General features: G+C 42.8%; 2 protein-coding genes across 5 annotated transcripts in view; one reads left to right on the top strand and one right to left on the bottom strand.

The window, feature by feature from the left end:
• LOC100984497 (histone H2B type 2-F) overlaps nucleotides 1-16640 on the bottom strand; it is a 56567-nt gene that overhangs the window by 25982 nt on the left and 13945 nt on the right. Inside the window, exon 2 of one of the 3 annotated variants that reach the window (XM_003808797.8) lies at nucleotides 1084-1576. The exons of 1 other annotated variant lie outside the window; for it this stretch is intronic. In XM_003808797.8, coding sequence (XP_003808845.1) covers nucleotides 1549-1576 — 28 coding nt within the window. In that variant the 3' untranslated portion in view covers nucleotides 1084-1548. Of the gene's footprint in view, nucleotides 1-1083; nucleotides 1577-11460; nucleotides 12368-16640 lie in introns of those variants that run through there. One more of the 3 variants, XM_003808796.8, reaches the window with a different exon arrangement.
• FCGR1A (Fc gamma receptor Ia) lies at nucleotides 966-9956 on the top strand. 2 transcript variants are annotated; one of them, XM_008960896.5, is made up of 6 exons: nucleotides 966-1090; nucleotides 1486-1506; nucleotides 2316-2573; nucleotides 6668-6919; nucleotides 8337-8621; nucleotides 9518-9956. In XM_008960896.5, exons 1-6 carry the CDS (start codon nucleotides 1060-1062, stop codon nucleotides 9796-9798), a joined length of 1128 nt encoding a protein of 375 aa, XP_008959144.1. In that variant the 5' UTR covers nucleotides 966-1059; the 3' UTR covers nucleotides 9799-9956. The 2 variants fall into 2 exon arrangements, with proteins under 2 accessions (XP_008959144.1, XP_003808842.1); XM_003808794.5 differs by having other exon boundaries at nucleotides 983-1090; nucleotides 2319-2573.

Raw genomic sequence — 16640 nt, 5'->3', positions numbered from 1 at the left:
GAGAGATAATGTGTGAAGCTTCCTAAGTGCTAAGTTTGAAATTAGCACCATGTCATTTCCATTCACATTTCGCTGGCCAATGAAAGTCTCATGATGAGCCACAGTCAAGAGTCAGAGACGTACCCTCATGAGGCTGTGGAGAGAGTGTAGATTCAGGGAGCGGTGAGAAACTGGGGCCAGTACACCAATCTACAGCATGATTTGTCATCATTTTTCATTCTCTGCTAGTAAGATTGCCAAAGTCTCTCTGCACTCATTGAATTCATCCTAGTTTCCATTTAGCTCTCTTTCTCTCTTACCACAATACCTAAAAATCTTTTTATGGGGTTACAACTCTGTCTCAGGAGCCACCTCAGTTTGGTGGCACAGAGCTCCCCACTTGTACTCTGAAACTCTTTTCTTGAAGATATTGCTATCCATGTGCATGAGTTATTTTTCTTCTCCATAGCATCTACATTAAACAATTAATTACCTTGGATTTAGCCAAAATAAACACTCCAAATTCATGATGTCTTTCAGGAAGAGAGTTTGTTTTCTTTTTTAACCAAAATGGGAGATTGATCCTGTCTGTGTCCCCTAGAGGAGCAGAGGCTGGTTTGTATTAGGGCAGCTCTTGTAGATGAGTAACTTTTCCCATGGCCTCATAGAGGCTGATATAGAAACTTCTGGATTCAAATGATTGTTTGGAGGCATTAGCCAGGCATTGAACCAATTATAAAGAGTGAGGTTTTGCCATATTCTAACCCTAAGAAACAGAAATGGTAGAGGGTAAAAATAGAATAGAATGTCAATACAACTTTAGCCTTTTCCCTGGATTCTGAGAGTTCATAACCTGAAAATCAGAGATTCAAACTGGGAGAGATGGGCTAACAGGTATGAGCATGGGAAAAGTATGTTTCAAGAATTTGAGATGTATTTCCCAGAAAAGGAACATGATGAAAATGGTCAGAAAAGGCAATTTCCTTCCTCTTTTCTAATTTGGCTCTGGAGCCACCAGCAGAACCTCTTCAATATCTTGCATGTTACAGATTTCACTGCTCCCACCAGCTTGGAGACAACATGTGGTTCTTGACAACTCTGCTCCTTTGGGGTAAGTTGGACTCAGAGGGGACAGTTAGAAGGGTACAGGCTGTGGCTGTTGTGAGTCAAGAGTTTTGTCTTCCTGTGGTAACTCTGGGTAGAACTCATGAGTATGAAGCAACTTGTATCTGTGCTTCCATGGTTTATTAGAGCTTATTTTATGAAAAGGATGGGAAGGGCAACCCTGAGGTAGCATTAAGCCTGGACGCACCGCAGTGAAGTTTCCTTGATAACCACCTGTAGCTTGTTCAGTTCTGTTAGTACTGGATTTTGAGAAAGAGAAATAGAAACTCAAGAGATCTGAGTTGATCCCTCAGAGTCTACATTAATTCTGTCTCCCCAATTCTCTCTTCCTCATTATTTTCCTTGGACCAACTGATATCTTTATTCTCTGATCTCTTGCAGTTCCAGTTGATGGGCAAGTGGGTGAGTGATCTCTAACTCAGCTTCTCCTTCTATGCCACTTTCCTACTTCCAAAGGATGGGTCCTATTAACCTGCAGAAGAGCATATAGGGAAAGCAGAGAAAGAAGAAAGATTTATAAATTATGTAAAATCTCCCATATTCAGAGCATGATTTTCATAAAAACTATGATTTGTAAGCTTTCTTTCTAAAGTTTTCTGAATGAGCTCTTTCCTCTGAACGAAATGCCTGAATGTATATATAACAGCAGGAAAGGGCCAGAATTGCACAAACACTAAAGTAGTCTGCTGACACTGAAGTAGTCTGCTGGGTTTCCCAACATCCCGTAAACCAGTCCCCTTTACAAGAAAGCAGAGTGGGTTTTTTCTCCTCAGAAAGAGCCAGGCAAATACTGAAGGCTTCAAAGAGAGGAGTTTAAACCTCCATTTCCAATGTACAAGCTGCTGAAGCCCTGCAATGTACTCTCAGAGACAGTATAGCTCAGAGGATAAGGAAAACAGCTCCGCTTGGCTTGCCCAAGTCTAAAACCCTGCTTCATTGCTCCCAACAGAAAAACCTACATCAGTAATTTAATCCTCAGGAGCCCCAGATTCCCAACACCCAGATGAGGATTTAATAACAATGAACAGAGGTCTCTGCAGCAGGAGGACACTCTTAAAGGCTGGCTTTTGTAGGTTTCCACTTGCCTATTTTTCAAATAAATCTAAATATGTATTTTTCCCTTGTGCTATCCACAAAAGCCTTACCAGTTGCTCAGAGCCCTCCCCTTTACTCCACTTGATCTTTTTCTTTTTCTTCTTGTAATCTCCAAGTAGACACCACAAAGGCAGTGATCACTTTGCAGCCTCCATGGGTCAGCGTGTTCCAAGAGGAAACCGTAACCTTGCACTGTGAGGTGCTCCATCTGCCTGGGAGCAGCTCCACACAGTGGTTTCTCAATGGCACAGCCACTCAGACCTCGACCCCCAGCTACAGAATCACCTCTGCCAGTGTCAATGACAGTGGTGAATACAGGTGCCAGAGAGGTCTCTCAGGGCGAAGTGACCCCATACAGCTGGAAATCCACAGAGGTAATTATGACTTGGACCAGGAGGGCCGGAAACTACAAGGTCTTCCTCTGCGTTCTCTCCTTTCTGGATGTCAGATGTGTGTGTGTCGATTTATCTGGGTGCAGGTCTCAGCACTATGTACCTACCAGGTGAAACTAAATCAGTATACTCAAAACATCACAGCAGGGTCCTTAAACTGTGTACCAACAGTACCTCAGCTGGGCCAGCTCTAAGTAGGATGTCTAGAGTAAGATTTAGGCCCTAAGATTGTATCATTATTCCAAATGTATGCCTGTACATAGTAAATAATAATAATTCAAACAAATGAGCAATAATGAACAATGAAATATCTTCCTCCCACCCAAAACCCTAGATCTGCAGTCACCTTCCACAGAAACAAAACTGCTTATATATACATATTATGCATATATATGTATATATTAGCATTATTATATATAAACTATATATATATACACACACATATATATAGTTTTAAAGCTGTGGGTGGTAGAACACTTTCTAAGTATTGTCCTATATCTTACTTTTATCACTTAAAATACCTTGAAGTTCTGTTTATATTAATAGAAATCCACTTTAAAATGTCTGCTGCACAGCTGTACCAGAATTAATTTAACCATTCTGCCTATTAGCAAATTTATAAGATGTTTCCACTCTTTTGATTTTACAAGCATTGCTGCAATAATTATCTTTATACATACATTCCAGGGGCACATTTCATAGGGTATCTGTAAGATAATATTCTGGACATGGAATTATTGTCATATTTTAATAAATAGAAGCAGAAAAGCCCACCACCCACTTAAACCTGTAAGGAGTTTCTATTCATCAAGAGATGGAGACTGCAATATTCTTCAGGGAAAAATGCTTCATTCAATATGCAAGACAAAATAACCAAATGTATTATTTAGTTATTCAGAAGTGATGAGTTTAAACTTCTTTAAAAATGATAATGCAAAAGTTAATCCACACTGGAGGCAAAATTGCCTTTATGCAGACATGGTTGCTGTTAGAGGAAATGTGTTTCAGCCAAGGAAATGTTGAGAATGTCTGAGGGAAGGCTTGATGTTCCTCATGTGTCCCTTAGGTCTCTGTAAATAAGTTCTTAGGATGGAGAGGTTAGGGAAGCTGACAGAGCTGTTTCCTTTTTTTTTTTTTTTTTTTTTGAGACAGAGTCTCACTCCGTTGCCCAGGCTGGAATGCAGTGGTGCGACCTTGGCTCACTGCAACCTCTGACAGAGCTGTTTCAACAAGACACTTTGGGTAATTCAAGCAGAAGTGTTTCATGGTTCAAGTGACAACAAAAGGACTAGGGCTGGGAAGAGTCCATTTTCTTTACCTCTACACAGACTCTAGGACACTCAGCATCAGTGACTTACTGAGAATCATATCTTTTTTACATTACATTTTAATGTGAATTTTCATTGAAATATAACTTATGTACAACAAGCCATAAATGTACGCCACAGTAAATTTTTTCAAAGTAAACAGCATCCAGATCTATTTTAGACATTTCCAGCACCTCAGAAACTCCTTCTTGCCCATTTCTAATCCACCCCTGACACTGACTTCCAGCACCATAGGTTTTTTGCCTATTTTTGAACTTCATATAAAGGGCTACAGTATGGGACAGGATGTACTCTTTTGTGTCTGGTTTATTTTTCTCAACATTATGATTGTGAACTGTATACATGTTGTAAATTGAAGTTCATTTGTTCTTATTACTGTATATTTCATATTTTCCCATTCTGCTGAGGGGCTCGGGTTGCTTCTGGTTTTGACTACTTACAAATAGTAATGCTGTGGATATTTTTGTTTACATGTTTCAAATATTTTCTACCATTACTAATGTTTGACAGTATCTGATGGAGGTATGTTACAATTTCCCACTCTTTTGGATATACAAATGCAAATTAAGCATTTCCCTAATGACTATGATATTGACCATTTTTCACGTTTATTACCTATTTGGGTATCCATTTTTGTAAGGTCTTTTTGATAATTTTTCTATCGTCTGTCTTTTTCTTACTGACTTACAGGAGTTATTTATATATTCTGGATATAAGTCCTTTTTCAAGTGTCTTAAATATCTTCTCCCACTCTGTGGCTTTTCTTTTCACTATAATATTAAAGTTTTGTTTGTTTTCAATGAACAAGACTTGTTAATTTTACTACAGTACAATACACCAACATTTTTGGTTGGTGCTGTCTATGCCCTATTTTAAAATGTTTTGCCACAGTCAGCCATGGGGAATTCAATTGCAGCTCACTGACTCTTAGTCATTTCAATTTAATCAGTATATGCTAAGACCAAGAAAATGCAGCTGGTTGGTGGACCCGAGCCCTAATCATATGGCTGACACCAAAGTCATGAAGATAGGGGAATGATTGTTGAGTAGGAAATCAGTAATGTCTGCTAAAAGCTGTATCTCGTGAGTTTTGATATGTAATACTACCATTACCATTTAAGTTTAAAAATTCATAAATTTCCATTATACATTATTTTATTCATGAATTACTTAGATGTTTTTTGGAGGGTAGTTTTTTGTTATTGATTTCTAATGTTATAGCACTTTGGTTAGAATTTGTGTTAAACATGGTATCAGTTCATTAGTATTTGTTGAAAATTGCTTTGTGGCCTAGTTCACACTTAATTTTTCTAATATTGCATGTGTGTTTGAAAAGCATATGAATTTTCTTTCTAAAGTAGAGCATCCACAAAATCAAGCCTATTAATTGTGTCATTCAAATATTTTCTACCATTACTAGTGTTTGACAGTTTCTGATGGAGATGTGACAGCACTTCCCACTCTTTTGGATATATAAAGCAAAGATGGCAGTGTTTGGGCAGTGCAGTCTTTCAGCATCTGCTGGCTGTGGGTGGGAATAAGGGAGGGAAGAGAATTAATTCTATTTGGAAGCATTATATCAGTATCCATGACTGTAAAATTCATGCTATGTATAGCATAGAAACACCTGCCTTCCATTCTTAGATAAGTTCTGGAGGGGGAAAAGGCACTATTGTCTCTTTTCCGCCTTAGTCTCCTAAGAACCCCATTTTTACTTAGCCAAACCAACTGCCTCTGGAGAAAAGAAAAGTAGTTGAAGCATTTTTGGTTATGTGTAGAGGTGTATGTCGAAAGGAAAAACCCATTGACTTGGAGCTTGTTTTGCTAGTGATATCATTGATCTTACATATGTGAGTATTCATATCAATGTAGTAGGATGTTTATATCTGGATGTTTGCCCTTCTGTGTGTTTGTCTTAGGATGCGTGGTCCTATTAACAAATTTGTCAAGAGTTGGAGTGTATTTGTTTTCTATTGCTGTGTAACAAATTTAGCAACAACATACATTTAAGATCTTCCAGTTTCCATGGGTCAGGACTCCCATCACAGCTTAGCTGAGTGCTCTGCTGAGAGTCTTCCAAGGCTGCAGTTAGGGTGTTGACTTTGCTGTGTTTCTTTTTGCAGCTCTTCCAGGCTCACAAGGTCACTGGCAGAATTCAGTTCTTTGTGGTTGTAGGACTGAGGTTCCTGCTTTCTTGCTGCCCACCAGTGGAGGGCCACTCTCAGCTCCTAGAGGCCCTTGCCTTGTGGCACTCTTGTAGGCCCTCTCCTGGCATGGCAGCTTACCTCTTCAAGTTCAGGAGGAGACTTTCCATCCAGACTGCTAAGATAGAGTCTTACATAATGTAGCAATCCCAAGAGTGACATTTCATCACCCTTGTCATATTCTGTTGGCTAGAAGCAAGTCATAGGTTCCACCCACACTCAAGGGGATTATGCAAGGGAGTGAGTCATTGGGATCATTTTAGAATTCTGCCTACCATGCTGTATGAACTGTTTTTGTTTCAACCAACTTCTGAGATCTGGAAAGGGAAGATAAGAAAGGGCTGTGTACGCAGTTGCCAATAAAGATTGCTTTTCTTTCCACCAAAGCTAAAGATATTTGAGGAACTGGATATAGGCCTGAGATTTAGCAGAGCTCTGAGGCTGGATGTTGCAAGGAGAAAAAATAGGAAGCCCACAGGGCCAAGCTTGGGCCTCCTTGTACCTCCTCCACTGTATACGTACATTTTGGGTTCATATTTTTCAGGCTGGCTACTGCTGCAGGTCTCCAGCAGAGTCTTCACGGAAGGAGAACCTCTGGCCTTGAGGTGTCATGCGTGGAAGGATAAGCCGGTGTACAATGTGCTTTACTATCGAAATGGCAAAGCCTTTAAGTTTTTCCACTGGAATTCTAACCTCACCATTCTGAAAACCAACATAAGTCACAATGGCACCTACCATTGCTCAGGCATGGGAAAGCATCACTACACATCAGCAGGAATATCTGTCACTGTGAAAGGTATTGTATTGGAATAGTCATAGAACTGATAGTCCCTCCCCCTGAGGGACCATCATAAATATTCTAAACTCCTCACTTTAATTTACAAGTGAAGAAACTGGGCTCCAGAGAGGTAAACTGCATTACTAAAGGCCACACCATGACCAGTAGCTGGAACCAGAACTGAGGTCTCTGGGTCCTAGTCCAATACTCTTTCCAGTGTACCGCAACCCCCATCAATAATCACAGGAGCTAATGTCAATGTCAGGGCATAATGGTGATCCATTTCATCCATCATTATTTTAGTTGTAAAGAATACAGACTCACTCTAGGTAGATAGGAGAGTTAGAAAATAATACCATGGAATCTCACGGAAGCCCCATAGAAAGAGAAACCTGGAAAACATGAGGAACGGGTTATACTGTCCATCTACCTCTCAGGGACAAAGCAGCCTCTGTGGTGCCACTTCTTCCTGAGCATCTGCAGGCTAAGCAGTTTGCATATGGCCTTGTTCTGACCCTTTCACGGCCTTTCCTCTTAATACAATCACTAGCAACCTTTCTCTGTCTGAGAAAAAAAAAGTTCACTCCTGTGGGAAAGAAATTATTGTCCCAGATTATCTTTTAAAGTCAGGAACAAAAATAATGAGTCACTGAAATGTGGCGGGCACCTGTAGTCCCAGCTACTCGGGAGGCTGAGGCAGGAGAATAGCATGAACCCGGGAAGCGGAGCTTGCAGTGAGCCGAGATAGCGCCATTGCACTCCAGCCTGGGCAACAGAGCGAGACTACGTCTCAAATAATAATAATGATAATAAAGTCACTGAAATGGCAAGTGTGTGAGTCAGGGTTCACTCCTAGTTGACCACTGCCAAAAGGGCATGGTTATTGACCAGATGACACGGTCATTCAGGGAAGGATGGACCACGTAGAGCAGGGGTTCCCAACCCTTACTGGTCCGTGGCCTGTTAGGAACTGGGCTGCACAGCAGGAGGTGAGCTTCTTCATGAGCCAGCATTACGGCCTGAGCTCCTCCTCCTGTCCAATCAGTGGCGACATTAGATTCTCATAGAAACATGAACCCTATTGTGAATTGTGTGTGCCTGATGATCTGAGGTGGAACAGTTACCTTCGAAAACCGTCCCCACTTCACTCCCCGGCTGTGGAAAAGTTGCCTTCCACAAAATCCATCCCTAGTGCCAAAAAGGTTGGGGACCACTGGTATAGAGGTATCCTCAGTAGGACTCAGCAAGTTGGCAACCCTAATTATGTCTATTAGGACACCCCAAGAATGGCTCTCTGCTGGAAGTAAAAAGGGTTAATGCCTTATGGATGCATTTTCTAGGGCCAGGTTTCCCAAGGGGGTAAAGGGCATGTCTTTTGTGAAAAGGACCTGGATGCTAAACAGGCAACCCTGTCCCCCATCAACTTTCTCCTTAGAGCTATTTCCAGCTCCAGTGCTGAATGCATCTGTGACATCCCCACTCCTGGAGGGGAATCTGGTCACCCTGAGCTGTGAAACAAAGTTGCTCTTGCAGAGGCCTGGTTTGCAGCTTTACTTCTCCTTCTACATGGGCAGCAAGACCCTGCGAGGCAGGAACACATCCTCTGAATACCAAATACTAACTGCTAGAAGAGAAGACTCTGGGTTATACTGGTGCGAGGCTGCCACAGAGGATGGAAATGTCCTTAAGCGCAGCCCTGAGTTGGAGCTTCAAGTGCTTGGTGAGTGAGAATGACGGGAAGCCACTGGCACAGAAGAAGGGACTCCCTTATCTCCCATGGGACTGAGGTTTGTTCAAGGGTTTTTGGCCCAGACAGGAGGGGAAAGTCTCTTCAGGAAAAGCCCACAAGCAGGCCTTTCCATCCTTGATTCACAACATCACTCTTCTCCTCGCAAACTGTTAAATTTCCTTTCCTTTCTTTTTCTTTTTCCTTTGCCTTTCCTTCCTCCATTTCTTTCCTTCATTTTCTCCTCTGTCCTTCTTTTCTTCTCCTTCATTTTATTTTCCCCTCCCTCCCACTCTTCCCTCCACTCCATGACCCCCCCCTTCTCTCTCTCTCCCTGCTTCCCTGCCTCCCTCCTCCTCACCAACAATCTCACCAACAATTTATCAAGTTCTTCCTATCTGTTGTCATACGTCTGGGGACATAAAGACATTTGAGTATAGTTCTTGCTTCAGGGAGCTCACAAGGTGGATTTATCAGACAGTGATTTTGTAAACTGCAAATCACCACCTCCCCAAGTATCTCTATTTAACTGAGGCAGAGGGATTGTGAGCTCTAGAACAAAGTCTCCTTGGGGGGGAAAAAAATTCATCTTCAACCCAAATTCATTTCAAGTATTAAATGGCACAGAGATACCAGTTGTCTCTGGAACTAGGGAGTAAGTCCACTGACAGGGCCCAGCAATTAAGCTCTTCCAAGGAGCCTGTCCCTGTCTATACACCATATAGCCAGTTAGAGCTACCGCCAGTTCCTTCCTGCTCCCTGAAATGACCAGTGCCTCCCTGAGGACAGGCACATCAGGTCTCAGCCAACCTTCCCTTCCAAACATAACTCAGCCAGACCCCTCTGGTCTCTAAATAGTATCTCTTCTCTTTTGTCTTTTTCTGTTTCAGGCCTCCAGTTACCAACTCCTGTCTGGTTTCATGTCCTTTTCTATCTGGCAGTGGGAATAATGTTTTTAGTGAACACTGTTCTCTGGGTGACAATACGTAAAGAACTGAAAAGAAAGAAAAAGTGGAATTTAGAAATCTCTTTGGATTCTGGTCATGAGAAGAAGGTAATTTCCAGCCTTCAAGAAGACAGACATTTAGAAGAAGAGCTGAAATGTCAGGAACAAAAAGAAGAACAGCTGCAGGAAGGGATGCACCGGAAGGAGCCCCAGGGGGCCACGTAGCAGCGGCTCAGTGGGTGGCCATCGATCTGGACCGTCCCCTGCCCACTTGCTCCCCGTGAGCACTGCGTACAAACATCCAAAAGTTCAACAACACCAGAACTGTGTGTCTCATGGTATATAACTCTTAAAGCAAATAAATGAACTGACTTCAACTGGGATACATTTGGAAATTTGGTCATCAAAGATGACTTGAAATGAGGCCTACTCTAAAGAATTCTTGAAAAACTTACAAGTCAAGCCTAGCCTGATAATCCTATTACATAGTTTGAAAAATAGTATTTTATTTCTCAGAACAAGGTAAAAAGGTGAGTGGGTGCATATGTACAGAAGATTAAGATAGAGAAACAGACAGAAAGAGACACACACACAGCCAGGAGTGGGTAGATTTCAGGGAGACAAGAGGGAATAGTATAGACAATAAGGAAGGAAATAGAACTTACAAATGACTCCTAAGGGACTGTGAGACTGAGAGGGCTCACGCCTCTGTGTTCAGGATACTTAGTTCATGGCTTTTCTCTTTGACTTTACTAAAAGAGAATGTCTCCATACGCGTTCTAGGCATACAAGGGGGTAACATGATGAGAAATGGATGTGTTATTCTTGCCCTCTCTTTTGAGGCTCTCTCATAACCCCTCTATTTCTAGAGACAACAAAAATGCTGCCAGTCCTAGGCCCCTGCCCTGTAGGAAGGCAGAATGTAACTGTTCTTTTTGTTTAACGATTAAGTCCAAATCTCCAAGTGCGGCACTGCAAAGAGACGCTTCAAGTGGGGAGAAGCGGCGATATCATAGAGTCCAGATCTTGCCTCCAGAGATTTGCTTTACCTTCCTGATTTTCTGGTTACTAATTAGCTTCAGGATACGCTGCTCTCATACTTGGGCTGTAGTTTGGAGACAAAATATTTTCCTGCCACTGTGTAACACAGCTGAGGTAAAAACTGAACTATGTAAATGACTCTACTAAAAGTTTAGGGAAAAAAAACAGGAGGAGTATGACACACACAGCAACTTGATTCTAAATTATTTGGTTTGATCCGTAAATGATGGGATGGGGCGTCGCGCTCCGAGCGTGTCCCGCGGCGGGCCCCTGGCGCCACACTGTGACCGCATGTGCATATTGCAGCCTCCGCCCGTATCTGGGGGCCGCAGCCGCCAGCGCCCGGGGACCCAGCTGCGGCGAAAGCTGTCGGGCGCGCGCTTCTCCGCAGCTCCGCGCCCCCGCCAAAACCCAGTGAGAAATTATTTGCATTCCTGGAGCCTGCAGGAGCGAGAAATGAGCTGTAGGAGTCGGTGGGCAGCAACGGCAGCAGGCGGATGGAAGAGAGCAAGGGGTCGCCGTTCGTGTCCCATTCGCCCGAGTTAAGGGGCAGCCCCCCAAAATCCCACGTCATTGTTTCCTCGGGGCCGGCAGGTGTGAAAACCCGGGGGCAGAATGGAAGTTCGGTAGTCTGCGAGGGCCCGCGGCCTCCCCAGGCGCGTAGCTAAGTCCCTCCAACCCCGCCCCGGGCCCGCCTGCTCTCGGGCCCCGGCGCGGCGCCACCTGGCGGCCGTCTGTGGAGGTTGCAGCTGCCGCCAAGCCCCGGGGATGCTGCCGGCCTCAGGTGCGCCCGGCCGAGCCTCCGCGGAGAGGAGGACTGGTAGATCACAGGAAACGGGAGGACGGCGCTGGGCTCCCAGCAGGCGCCCCAGCTTCTTGGCTTGTCGCAATAGCAGCCGGAGGCGGCGGCGGCAGGGAGGGAGCGGGTGGGGAGTGGGAGAGGCCGCCCGCCTCCCCGTCCACCTCGGAGGACCTCCCAGCTGGTTCCCTCACCGTCAAAAGCAGGAAGGGAGCTGGCTTGGCGGGATCAGCAAGCCAGCGGGCAAGAAGGCTCCAGGCTCCGCAGGGGCCACCCCACATGGACTCGGGAACCGCCGAGCTTCACCCACAAGGGCCCACGGCCCATCCTATCACGGATGAAAAGATTACAGGACTGACAATGAGGCCCTGGAGGGATCTGATGCAGCTGGCGGGGAGAAAGGTGGGTCGGACTTAGAGGGGTGGTGGGGTGGAGGAATATCTTTCTTCTCCCTGGGACCTACCGAGGCTTCACCTGTGAGGGTCTTGGGCCCATCCTTCAATCCGAGAGCTTCCAAGCCAAAGCACAGCTCCCCAGAGTGGACAAGTGGAGCAGAACCAGCATTAGGTTGGGAGGGTGGGTCGTTAGGGGTCGTTCTTCACCTTCCAGGCTGGGTATGGAGACCTCTAAATTCATCCTAGGGCCACAAGAGCTTCTGTAAGAGTTCAGGCCCGTTTCAGAACACTCAGAGGTTCCTAGCCTGAGAAGTAATCCCGAAAGCAGACCAACCGGTTTGGGGTAAAACAGTAATAGTTGGGTCCATTCTGGATCTTTCCTAGCTAAATGCTTTCAGGATTTAGGAATATTTTCCTAGGAGGGCCAAGGATTAGCTAGACCTGCCCAGCGATTCCAGCCCTGAGAACCAGACAGAATGGAGGTATAGCTGACAGCTGGCTGGGAGGGGGATGACGGTCCTCACTGCCACCAGGCTTAGTTGGAGACAGATTCCCCGGGCTGTAGAGAGACAACAGTAGAAGCAAAGAGACCATTTAGGAGTCTAGGTGAGAGGCAGCGGCAGCCTGGACTAACATGGTAACAGTGGAGCTATTGAGAGTGGTCACATTTGGAAGATGTTTTGTAGGAAGTGTCAACAAAGTTTCTTATTGATTAGATGTAGGGAATGTGAGAAAGAGAAGGGGGGGGAACACGTAGATTTTGGGTCAAAGCAATAAATATTCCATTGACAGAATTGAGACAGCAAGTTGGTGGAGGAGGGGAACGGGGTAGCAAGAAGCAAATGTTTCATATTGGACATTTTAAGATTCCTATTTGACATTTAAGTGTAACTCTTGAAAAAGCAATGGATATATGAAGAATCCTAGACTAGAGATACAAATTTGCCAATCATCATATAGATGTGGTATTTAGAGTCAGGGGACTAGAAAGAACAATGTAAGGGGGAAGTACAGATAGAAAAAGGTCTAAGGCTGAGCCATGAAATATGCCACATTTTAGAGGTTGCGTAGAAGAGGTGGTAGCAAAGGATATTGATAAGGAGTACCAGTGAGGTAGGAGGGAAAACAGAGAATAAAACGTCTCAAGAAAGAGAGATCAACTATGTCAAATTCTCCTGAGAAAACTATTGGATTTGGAGTGGGACTGCACTAAATCTGTCGATCTTTTTGGGGCAGGGGCAGGAGGGAGAGGGTTAGGGAGGATTGATATCATTCCAACACTGACTTTCCAATCCATAAACAAGGTATAACTCTCATTTATTTATGTCACTGTTAATGTCTCACAACAATATTATAATATTCTCTCTAGATGTGTTAGATGTATTCTTAGGTCCTTCATTTTTGTGTTATCGTAAATGGTATTGTCAGAATCTTCAGAAGTAATTATTGGCCAGGTGCGGTGGTTCATGTCTGTAATCCTAGCACTTTGGGAGGCCAAGGTAGGCAGACACTTGAGCCAGGTGTTGGAGACCAGCCTGGGCAACATGGCAAACCCCATCTTTACAAAAAATACAAAAATTAGCCAGTGGCACACGCCTGTAGTCCCAGCTACTCAGGAGGCTGAAGTAGGAGGATCAATTGAGCCCAGGAGGCAGAGGCTGCAGTAAGCCAAGATCGCACCACTGCACTTCAGCCTGGGTGGCAGAGGGAAACCCTGTCTCAAAAATAAATAAATAAATAAATAAATAAATGAATGAATGATTATTACCAGTCTCACAGCTGAGGCAGAAATTTAAAACAAATAAATAATAAGTACTGCATTTATTCACTCCAAGAAAAGTAAAAGCTAAGGCCCAGAATGTGGCAAGGCAAGGGTTAAAAAGAAGAGAACAAGTTTTCCTCTGCCTTAGCAAGCTTACTTCAAGGACAGTTATAAGATAACGCTGTCCAAATAGCCAAGGTCAAAGGAATAGGCTCCAGACACCCCTCCCTTCCAGAGCAAGGTTGAAGGAAAAAAAAGAGATTCTTTTACTGTTACTCTTTCCGCAGGCCTCTTAAGCATTATTTACAAATGTCTGTATTTAGCCAGTTTTTGTTTTTCTTTCGATGCAACTACAAGGTCACCAGCTATGCAAAGTCACAAGTTATGTTATGCTATAGATTATGTGACCTGTCACTGTATGATTAACTGCTTTTGTTTTGTGTCTGTAAGGCCGCTTATAAAAACCCCACTCTGTCTTTGTTCAGTGCTCAGCTTTTTAGATGCAAACCTGCTGAGCCGTGCGTACCTAAAATAAACAACAATCCTCCTGTTTTTCCATATTGGCCTCTCCTTTCCTCAGTTTACCACAACATAGCCATAATAGTATAAAAACTGAAAGACCCTAAGACACATATACATTAAGCTTGGCAACGGAAAGCAGGATGTCACACACACACAAAGCTAGTAATGTGAAAATCTGGTCTTGCATAAGGTCTTTTAGGTACAGACCTCTTTGTTAATGCACATTGGCAGGAAAATGGGAACGAATAAAATTGCTTGCTGTCCTTCTCCCTTTATTCTCCACTTCTTGTTTTTTCTAAATGTGGGGTCAAAACTTCCATGAGGGTAAGAAGTTCAGTTTTCTGCCTTTCCCCTTCATCTCCCTATCACACATGTATACTACTCCTTAACACTTAGAGAAGATAAAAAAAGAATAAATTGTGGAGAGGGAGCATATGTGAAAGTAAAAGATTCCCAGACATAATATGGAAGTTAATGGAGAAAGAAAATCTCTAAGGAAGACTAGAAATAATTGGGTTAGGGATTCTCGAGAAGTAAATTAAATTCCCCAACTGTGGTATTCTCTGAGAAGATAATTTTGAAGAAGCAATGGCATGATATCCAGTGAAACAGCAGTCCTGTGGAGCCTGGCTGTGACTTCAAGGCCCAGTTCTTCTGGAAGGGCAGAAAAATACTTCGAAGAGGAGAAATGAGCATTTATATAGGTTTATAAGTACCATCTTTATTTTAGAAAATAATCATTTTCTACCTTGAATTCTAGTTTATTGTGACCAAAGATTGTAAAATTTCAGGATATGGCTGAATTAAAATCTTGGTCCTGCACTTAAATAGCTCCTTGAATTGCAATTTCTTATCCCAATTATTTTATCCTTTCATTCCACTGTGAAATCTATATCATGGCACTTAATAGTCAACTTTATTATTTTAACAAATGCTTATTTACCTTTCATGGGTTATTTCATTTAGCCTTCATAATATCTGTTGTCATTGTCTCACACTCAGTCGGTGATTTTTAATACTATTCTATTATTTTGATCAATTTGTATAATATATTCTCTCCTCAGTGTTTGGTAAAGCTGTCTGGGCTTGCTTTTGTTTGTTTTTTGAGACAGAGTTTCGTTGTGTCACCCAGGCTGGAGTGCAGTGGCACGATCTCAGCTAACTGCAACCTCCATCTCCCAGGTTCAAGTGATTCTCCTGCCTCAGCCTCCCAAGTAGCTGGAATTATAGGCACACGCCACCACACCTGGCTAATTTTTGTATTTTTAGTAGAGACGAGGTTTCACCATCTTGGCTAGGCTGGTCTCAAACTCTTGACTTCAAATAATTCACCCACCTCGCCCTTCCAAAGTGCTGGGATTACAGGCATGAGCTGCCGCACCTGGCCTTGGTGCTATTTTTAAGGATATGTATATCTGATTTTTTTTCTGTTTCTCTTATAGTTAATTCTTTATTCAGGTATTTTACTTTTCTTAGCTCAACTTTGGTAATTTGTATGGAAAAGTCAACATTTTGTCTACATTCGCAAATACATATCAAAAATACACATCATTTTAATATCTTCTATATCTAGTATTACTTATGTGCTTTTTCAATAGTAAGTTTACGGAAGGATTAACTCTTAATTTTCTTTTCAGGGAACACAGTGTTTGGTTTTATAAATTCCATTTTGGTGGAATAGGAAGGTATGATCTGTTTCATTGACTATGCTTTCATCTTACTTTATGCCTTCTACTTTCCACAGGTTTTTGTTGTGTTCCTTTGTTAGCATTTGAGTTAAAAACTTAATTCTCTCTCTGTTGCTCAGGCTGGAGTGCAGTGGCATGATCTCAACTCACTGCAACCCTCCGCCTCCCAGGCTCAACGATCCTCCTGCCTCGGCCTCCCTAGCAGCTGGAACTATAGGCGTGCACCACGACATCCAGCTAATTTTTGTATCTGTTGGAGACACAGGGTCCTGCCATGTTGTCCAGGCTGGTCTCCAATTCCAGAGGCAATAATTGGGAGGCCAAGGCGATCTGCCTACCAATTATTTTCTCTTAAATGCATTTTAAAGCTACAAATTTTCTCCTGACTGCTTCATGTAGGTTTTAATATTATTTGCCATGAAATATATTTCACAGTGGAATGACAGATAATTGGGATAAGAAATGGCAATTCAAGGAGTTATTTAAATATAGGGCTAAGATTTGAATTCTAGCTTACTGGGACCAAAGCTTGTGAAGTCTCAGGGTATGGCTGAATTATAGTGCTCTTGTTATTTCTAAAGAGTGTATAATTTTTATTCTGATATCCCCTTTAACCCATGTGCTTTTTCCTAAGAGTACAACTTAAGGAGGGCATGTTTGATTATTTTATTGTTTTATAATCAGTTAACTATGCCCTGGTCCTATATGGTTTCAGCTTTTCAGCACTTGTTGAGACTTAATTTGCCATCTCACTTATGGCCAATTTTTGTCAATATTCTATGTGAATTTGAAAATAATGTAACTTTCCTATTTTGAATATAAGATGGTATAGGCATAATTATAGTTATGATTAATCTTAT

Source organism: Pan paniscus, chromosome 1 (assembly GCF_029289425.2).
Source record: "Pan paniscus chromosome 1, NHGRI_mPanPan1-v2.0_pri, whole genome shotgun sequence".
Taxonomy (NCBI): domain Eukaryota; kingdom Metazoa; phylum Chordata; class Mammalia; order Primates; family Hominidae; genus Pan; species Pan paniscus.
Note: the sequence above shows the minus strand (reverse complement) of the source record. Positions and strands in the feature narration are given on the sequence as shown.

What these genes read in the sequence shown, in the direction of transcription:
- FCGR1A (XM_008960896.5), top strand. Translation starts at nt 1,060, where the DNA reads ATGTGGTTCTTGACAACTCTGCTCCTTTGGG. An exon ending in TCCAGTTGATGGGCAAGTGG is followed by an intron (nt 1,507 to 2,315) that starts GTGAGTGATCTC and finishes GTAATCTCCAAG; the next exon opens with TAGACACCACAAAGGCAGTG. An exon ending in AATATCTGTCACTGTGAAAG is followed by an intron (nt 6,920 to 8,336) that starts GTATTGTATTGG and finishes CTTTCTCCTTAG; the next exon opens with AGCTATTTCCAGCTCCAGTG.